The 8,905-nt window shown below is 40.9% G+C and overlaps 1 protein-coding gene across 1 annotated transcript in view; it reads left to right on the plus strand.

The window, feature by feature from the left end:
• LOC135512873 (ephrin type-B receptor 1-like) overlaps positions 1–8,377 on the plus strand; it is a 202,228-nt gene extending 193,851 nt beyond the window's left edge. The window contains exons 14-16 of the mRNA XM_064935338.1: positions 2,544–2,737; positions 2,895–3,050; positions 5,346–8,377. Coding sequence (XP_064791410.1) covers positions 2,544–2,737; positions 2,895–3,050; positions 5,346–5,454 — 459 coding nt within the window. The 3' untranslated portion in view covers positions 5,455–8,377. The remainder of the gene's footprint in view (positions 1–2,543; positions 2,738–2,894; positions 3,051–5,345) is intronic.
• The last annotated feature ends 528 nt before the right edge of the window (positions 8,378–8,905 follow it).

The following is an 8,905-nucleotide window of genomic DNA, read 5'->3' on the forward strand; positions in this document are numbered from 1 at the left end:
CAGCCATTTTTTTTTAACATATATTTTCAAGCGGATTTACGTCAAAACTGTAACTAAGCCACTCAGAAACATTCAATGTCATTTTGGCAAACAACTCCAGTGTATATTTGGCCTTGTGTTTTAGGTTATTGTCCCGTTGAAAGGTGAATTTGTCTCCCGGTGTCTGTTTCAAAGCAGACTGAAACAGGTTTTCCTCTAGGATTTTTCCTGTACTTGGCTTGAGTCTGTTTCTTTTTATGTAAAAAACAACCCTGTCCTTGACAATGACAAGCATAACCATAACATGATGCAGCCACCACCATGCTTGAAAATATGAAGAGTAGTACTAGGTGATGTGTTTTTGCATTTGCCCCAAACATAACGCTTTGTATTCAGGACATAGTACATTTCTTTGTCATGTTTTTTGCAGTTTTACTTTAGTGCCTTATTGCAAACAAGACATGCTTCCTTCTTTTCACTCTGTCATTTACGTTAGTATTGTGGAGTAACTTTGTAATGGTGAAAACCCTGAGCAGTTTCCTTCTTCACCAAAAACTGAGTTTGGAAGGACACGTGTATTTGTAGTGACTGGGTGTATTGATACACCATCCAAAGTGTAATTAATAACTTCACCATGCTCAAAGGGATATTCAATAACTGCATTTTTACCGTAGCCATATTCTATGCGAAGCATTGGAAAACCTCCCTGGTCTTTGTGGTTGAATTTGTGATTGAAATTCACTGCTTGACTGCGGGACTTACAGATAATTGTATTTGTGTGATACAAAGATGTGGTAGTCATTCGAAAATCATGTTAAACACTATTATTGCACACAGAGTGAGTCCATGTAACTTATTATGTGACTTGTTTAGCACATTTGTACTCCTGAAGTTATCATAACAAAGTGGTTTAATACTTACTGACTCAAGACATTTCAGCTTTACATTTTTTATTAATTTGTAAAAATGTCTAAAAAAAAACAATTCCACTTTGACATCATGGAGTTTTGTGTGTAGGCCAGTGACACACAATCTTAATTTATACAATTTTTAATTCAGGCTGTAACACAACAAAATGTGGAAAAAGTCAAGGGGTGTGAATACTTTCTGAGTGCACTGTATGTGACTGCATTAAATAAATTGAGAATACCATGATCCAGGGCTCATTATTTCATTTAAGGATGTCATTATGGGTGTCTACTAATGAGCTTTTGTCTGTATTGACACTGGGTTTCATATTCATACTCGTTTTATGTCTAACTACCACTTAAGACTGGTCTCCTCAAATCTCCATCACAAACATTACACTGCTGAATTGTTGTGGATCTGTCTGTCTGCCAGACTCTGTAGTTGTGTGCAGTTTTTTATTCAGAGTCTGTGTAGTGGCACTGCAGTTTCCATCAGTGCAGAACTCTGTAAATCCTTGGAGTAACCCACCTAGAGATGACGGAGGATTATAGGTAAAGAAGATTATTGTTGAATGCACGGCTTCCCATTTGCAACAGTCCTACCTCAGACACTAACGAGATCTCCCGTAGTGAATTCCCAGACAGCAACTCTCTCGCCTGCCACTCTCCTGCAATCAAGGTTGAATAGTCAGGGGCGGGGGAAGATTTCTTAACACAGACCAGCTCTCGGTATATAGTTCATTAAATTCCCACTCTCTCCTTTTTTTCTATTTTGCAAGCAATCAGGCCCCAAAAGGAAGCTGGCTCCTGCCGGTTTCTATAGCAAAGCTGTCTCTTCTTTTATGCTGTGGTGATTGACGGCTGTCTGGAGAGACCACCCTCTCTCTGATAAAAGAGAAATCAGAGAACGGAGATATATCAAGATCCCTTCAGACCGTCCTGTTTTTGAAAGCAATTATCAGCTGTGGTATCCGTTGTTCTGCCTGAAGTTCAGCTGCAACACAGAGACCAGGGAAAATCTGCTGAGGATCGTATGGATAGAGAAAATAGATTAATCAAATGGGATGTTACTGTAAACTTTGACAGATTTGGATGTAGAGTGAAGATACCTGGGTCACAAAGAGTGCAAATTTCTGTGAAGTTGAACAAAACTTTGCACATTGTATTCGGTGTATCTTTCCCCTCCTTACAGCTAGTGTTTACACAAACACAAAGCTAGGTCTTATACAAGCAGTGACAAGCTGTAAGGAAGCTTAAATTGGATATGATGATATCATTGGAAGTGTGCCAATGAAATCCTATTAGAGCGGGCATCCACTGCTCTGTTATGGTGTTCTGAAAGCTCCAATCTGGAAGCAGTTCAGTTGCAGGTGTCTTGAAACACACAGGAAATCAAAAAACCTTTGTCAATTGGTTATGAGCTCTTCCATTGTTTAGAACCACAATGGACATTTTCCATATTAGATTTGTGTTTCATATGTATGTTTCGCTGTCAAACAATGTGTTCAAACCAACACCTTTGTCCGTCCCTATAGTCTAGGTTCATGGAGTGTCCTTTTGATTCTCAGTCACCCAGTGTAGTCTACTATGTCCCTCTCTTTTTCCTTCCTTTCCTCTTTAAATGTGACATCTCTTTCTCCTCTCCTCCTGGTACAGGTGATCAATGCCATAGAGCAGGACTACCGTCTGCCCCCTCCCATGGACTGCCCCACAGCACTACACCAGCTGATGCTGGACTGCTGGCAGAAAGACAGAAATGCCCGGCCCAAATTCCCTGACATCGTCAATACGCTGGACAAGATGATGCGCAACCCTACCAGCCTCAAAGCTGTGGCCACCATCACTGCAGTGTACGTCTGTAAAAACTGGCTTGACTCTTAACAGAACTCATACATCACCTTCATAGCACACAAACCATATTACTGAAACACTTGTCCCAGGTTTCCCCTCTCCTGTACCACATCCCTTCAATGTTTCATTATCCCTCTCCTCTCTTTTTCTCCATAGGCCTTCTCAGCCCCTGCTGGGCCGCTCCATTCCAGACTTCACCACCTTCACCTCTGTGGAGGACTGGCTAGGTGCCATCAAGATGGGCCAGTACAGAGACACCTTTCTGGGGTCCGGCTTCACCTCCTTACCCCTGGTGGCTCAGATCACCTCTGAGTAAGTCCTGACGTCGTCACATCCCACCTAATTTCTCCATTTTATGAGGAGTCACCAAACAGAAAAACCCTCCAATCACTATCCACTGTAGCAATATAATATTTGATCAGCCCTTGATCAGGTAGATGCTTCCCAATATTACTTTTTTGAGAAGTGTTACACTAGCAGTCATGGAAAACACACACCTGCCTGCACACATGCACACACACGCAAACGGGTGCACGCAACACACTCATTTGTCACAGATTACAGAAGGTCTCAGAAGTATTATCCCCCTATAATTAGATTTGCACTCTTCTAGATGTAGTGTAATGGGGCAGGCTGGAATGAATTTTCAATCAGGTTCACTGAGACAGCCAACCAGCCACACAGGCCATTGCAGTCACACATCCACCTTCAAAAAGCTGTCTCAGAATAATGGGAATCATGCTCCTGGCTCAGACACAGGAATAATCCCTTCAGTAAATGTCCATAGGAGCTCAAGACTGTCATGCTTCAAATCCACCAGGCATTCAGAGCTCTGGATAGGTCTACGTCGCCAAGGTCTTACTAATCACTTTGATTTGATAGTGGCACGAATACAAATTATTTAAAGTAGGACAAATGATTGGCTTTCCTTTGGTTGTTTGCCGGTTAGCATTTTTTTGTCATGAATCTTGTTCTGGAGGCAGCTCTGCAGAGTGGTCATTAGCTGGCACAGCCACAAAGTCATAACATCTGATTTTAACCCTAACCCTAGCCAAACTGCTAACCCTAATGCCTAACCCTAATTTTAAATTCAGACCAAAAAGGACATTTTTGTTTTCATGAATTTTTACAATATAGTACATTTTGACTTTGCAGCTGCTCATCAAAGGAGAAATCGCTCAGATCTGGCTCCATGAAAAGACACATCTCCAATCCAAAATCAAATCTAGAATCGGCTTTCTATTTCGCAAAACAAAGCCTCCTTCACTTACGCCGCCAAACTTACCCTCGTAAAAATTACTATCCTACCAATCCTCGACTTCGGCGATGTCATCTACAAAATAGCTTCCAACACTCTACTCAGCAAACTGGATGCAGTCTATCACAGTGCCATCCGTTTTATTACCAAATTACCTTATACCACCCACCACTGTGACCTGTATGCTCTAATCAGCTGGCCCTCGCTACATATTCGTCGCCAGACCCACTGGCTCCAGGTCATCTATAAGTCTATGCTAGGCAAAGCTCCGCCGTATCTCAGTTCACTGGTCACGATAACAACACCCACCCGTAGCACAAATTCCAGCAGGTATATCTCACTTATCATCCCCAAAGCCAACACCTCATTTGGCCGCCTTTCCTTCCAGCTCTCTGCTGCCAGTGACTGGAACAAATTGCAAAAATTGCTGAAGACTTTTATTTCCCTCACCAACTTTAAATATCAACTATCTGAGCAGCTAACCAATCGCTGCAGCTGTACATAGTCCCTCTGTAAATAGCCCACCCAATCTACCTACCTCATCCCCATACTGTTTTTTTAAATGTACTTTTCTGCTGTTTTGCACACCAGTATCTCTACTTGCACATCATCATCTGCTCATTTATCACTCCAGTGTTAATCTGCTAAATTGTAATTACTTTGCTCCTATGGCCTATTTATTGCCTACCTCATGCCTTTTGCACACACTGTATATAGACATTCTTTTTTTCTACTGTGTCATTGACTTGTTTATTGTGTTATTGGCTTGTTTATTGTTTACTCCATGTGTAACTCTGTGTTGTTGTCTGTGTCACACTGCTTTGCTTTATCTTGGCCAGGTCACAGTTGCAAATGGGAACTTGTTCTCAACTAGCCTACCTGGTTAAAAAAATGTGGGGGGAAAAAAAGTTATCAAATAGATGGCCTTGAGATTATTGTTGTCCATTTGACTGCTACTGTAGAAGTCAGCAACAATTCCCAGCACTCCTCAACCAATTGTGTCCATTCTGGGCTTACCATTGTAAATAGAACAGTGTATTACCATATGAATGGGAACAGTAAAATATATTGTGCTTATCTCTAGCAGGGAGTGTATCTGGCACATTGTTTACTGTGCTGGAAACCATCCCTACATGTTAATATTTCTGCTCTGCCCCAAGCAGACAAAATATTGTACCATTGTCTTTTTGCATGGTGGGATTGTTTGTCTATGTATTAGCACACACACAATGAGAATATCCATAGCCCAATAATTCCATCCAAGAGAGAACACACAGGAATGAGGTATTGTACTGTGAACACCTCCATCTCTCAGCCATGTTGTTGACATTGTTCGTCCTGTTTGTCAGAGACCTGTTGAGGATAGGAGTGACCCTGGCCGGCCATCAGAAGAAGATCCTGAGCAGTGTCCAGTCTATGAGGGACCAGATGGCCCAGTCTCCCAACTCCATGGCCTGACTACAGTGCGGCCACCACCACCACCATGGAACCCATAGTAGAACTCCTGATGACCCTAAAGAATACACCAGGGTGGAGAAACTAGCCTTGATCTAACAACAACATTCACGCCCACAACACACTTTCTGAAGACCAGAGGGAAAGTTACCTGCCCTCTAGTCTACTGAAGGTACAAAGGGATAGAAGATAAGATTCTGCCTCAGAACAACTTCACTAGGTTCAATCACAGCAGTCTATCAAGTTGGCTTATTTTTTGCTGAAGAATCAAGCAAATGGAAATGCAAGGGCATTTGTTTGCTTGCTGTGACAGATGGTCTTAAAGTGCGAAAAATAAAATATAAAAAACCTGTGCTACTTTATGTGAGGATCAATGGGATGACTTAGCCAAAGAACAGCATCAAACGGTGTCACCCAAATTTTAAAAAAGATACAAAAAATATATTAAAATCAAAACAAGTAGATTGACTTATTTAAATGAATCTTCATATTGAAGATGATTTGTAAATACTATATGGATATTAATTTTATGCTTGCATTTTTTGCAACAACAACAGCTAGTTTCACCTGAATAGTTTAGGATTGTTGTAGTCATGAAGGGTTATTTTCTATGGAGGCACTTGGAAGTTCTTCCCAATCGGAGGCAGATCCATGGGGTAAAGACCGACATGACTGATTCTGTATTAAAGGATACACTGTTTATATATACATATAAGATATCTCTTTGTAATGTTTTAGACTTTCAGAGACCAGATTGACATTGAACCCATACAACTACAAGAGTCAGTAAGTGTCTAGTGTTGTGCATCGAATACCCAGGCTAAGAAATAATGTTTCAGGGACAGTGAAGGTTATATGAAATCTGAAAGTTGTATTGACAGTCTCAAGTGCTTTGTGCTTTCACCACACTACTACAATAGAACGTTACCTACCATTTCCAGTTCCTTTTCAAACATGACAACAGAACATCTTTCCCAGCTTGTCATGTTGGGTTGACCATGCTGTGTTGATTCTGGGCTACTCGAGGCGCGTTAAAGAACTGTGTCAAAAGCATGATGTAAGTCAGTGAAGGTTGTTGTTATTATGACAGAGGGAGTCAGAATATAAGTAATAGGGATGGACTTTGTAAAGCTACCTTTTAATTAACACAGGTGACTTCCTCCCACGCCAAGCCATTAAGTGGCAGGAATGAGGTTCAAAACATTTGGGGGAATACTGATTGTTACAGACAGGTCATTCTCCTATCAGATTCTGACATTTCATTGCCTTGTACTTCCTCTCCTTTTTTAATTACGTTGATATCTACTAACGATAGACATCATCTATTTGCGATCAGCTCATAATGATGTGTGGTGATGATGAGGGCTGTTGAAACAGTGCAGGTTAATAGCTTGAAGTGGGTGGCTGTGTTCTCCTGGGGACCTAGACGCTGGTACTGAAGCATCAAATTCATTACCCAGCTCAAATATGACGGATTACAGGGTAACAAGTCGGAGCCTTCTAACATAATACCTTTGAAAAGGTGTCTACTGTTCATTTGTGTGCATATTTGCTCAGCAGGCCTTAGACTGCATGTGAAGCTATGTACAGAGTAACTGCCCTCTCCCTTGCAAATCATTGTCTCTCTAACTACTATCACAGTAGGAGCTGTCTTCAGCAGTGTCATGGTAACCCCTCACAGTTAGTTATTGGTGGCAACAAAGAGTTATTATTGAGCAGAGCAGACTGTACTGTATGTCAGGGCCCATCAGGTTAAGTGTTACAAAAACACTTTTGCCAAATTTGTCTCAACAGTACCTAATGCATAACATAATACTGAGAGTATTGTATCACCTGCATTCAAGCAGACTTTGAAGAAGAAAGTGTCATTATGAAAATTTAAGTCTTTCTAAATTAGACATCTGTTCATTCTGTGGGGACATAAAAAGTTGCTGTCCTTATTCAAGTTTTCCTTTTTATAATAGTAATTTGGTAACGGTTGGACGTTAGTGTTCAGCTTCACTCCACTGATTCGGGTAATAGACTGGTGGAATTGGAAAAAGTGTTGTTATTTTGAAGATGAAAGCTGGAAGAAGTTGGAGAACTTGCACTGAATGTGAAAGTAGTCTGACATTGTGAGGTCTCTTATCTGTGTTCTGCATTTAAAGTGCCTTTCTGTAATTCGTTAAAAGTCAAGGTCCAACAGCAAATGCAGACACTCCCAGACTCATTGAGGCAAACCTAGAGATTCCTATAAGTGGACTCATTCCTTATTCAAGTGGACATACTTTATGGTGATATTGCTGACTTTCTAGACTGTTTAATTGTCACATTGACTTCACCTCCCCTTGTAATTGTGCCACTTTAAGTAATCCACCAGCAGATAAGAAACCTCCTGGCCCAAACCCCAACTCGAACTTTCACTCCCTTGCTCTCCTATTCTCCTGCCACTTAAACAAACTTGTCTCCCAGGATATTGCTGTTTTTGGAATGTTGTGAGACATTTTTCTCCAATTTTTCTTGTTTGTTTGTCTGTTTTTCAAAATCAGTATTTATCTACATTTTGAGGAATGTGATATTTCCAGCTCGTCAAAAAAAAAAGTAGATTGCTTGGATCAAGACAGATTTCCCCCTACATTTTCAGAGTACGCCATTTATGAAACGGCCCCTTTCCATTTTCAAAGACATCTCACTGGTGGCTCTTTTCTCCGGCCATGTCACTGGACTGAGGCTGGAAAGCAACAACATAGCGGCATGAGAACGGACACACTCATCCAACCTACTGTAAATAAGACTTGACACAACCAGGAGGGATCTTTTCATTTGTTCGGGGGTGTCATTGTACAGTTACAAATTTGTTTATTGTGCTGAGTATGTCAGAGTTTGTAGTTGTAACTTTCTGAGAAGAAATATTGTATTAAATGCACTCAATAAAGACAAATCAATCAAGCAAGTCCATGTATTCCCCTGGAAGGTCGTCAGTCTGCGTGAGATCTTGTAAGTTGTGGAGAACAAATGAACAGCGTGAATGCAGTTGAAAATACAATCCTGTGTTAACATGCCCTTGAAAAAACATTACGTTGAGAAGTTAGAATACAACTTTTGCCTTTTATGTTTCAATAAACCCCTTTGTGAAGTATTGCTGATGCTGACACCCTCAGCATCAAGTGTGTGGGAGCGATAGAGGTCCTGAAATTACTTTACGCTTCAGTATCCAACATAGGGTAATAAACAATGGCCAAATGCAATAAGAAAACCACATTATTTGAAGTTTCATATCACACATTTGACATGGGATTTTAAGGGGGATGGAATGAGAGTGTAGGGACCCACAGATGTAATCTTACTGTATGTGGAATGCCTGTTTTAATGTATCACGAACCGAGGCAGGATTTCAAACGTGGCATATTTCTTGTCTCAAATGGGACTAATGTAAATGTTTCTTCAACAACAGCACAAAGACACAGGATGCAAA

Source organism: Oncorhynchus masou, chromosome 24, assembly GCF_036934945.1.
Source record: "Oncorhynchus masou masou isolate Uvic2021 chromosome 24, UVic_Omas_1.1, whole genome shotgun sequence".
NCBI lineage: Eukaryota > Metazoa > Chordata > Actinopteri > Salmoniformes > Salmonidae > Oncorhynchus > Oncorhynchus masou.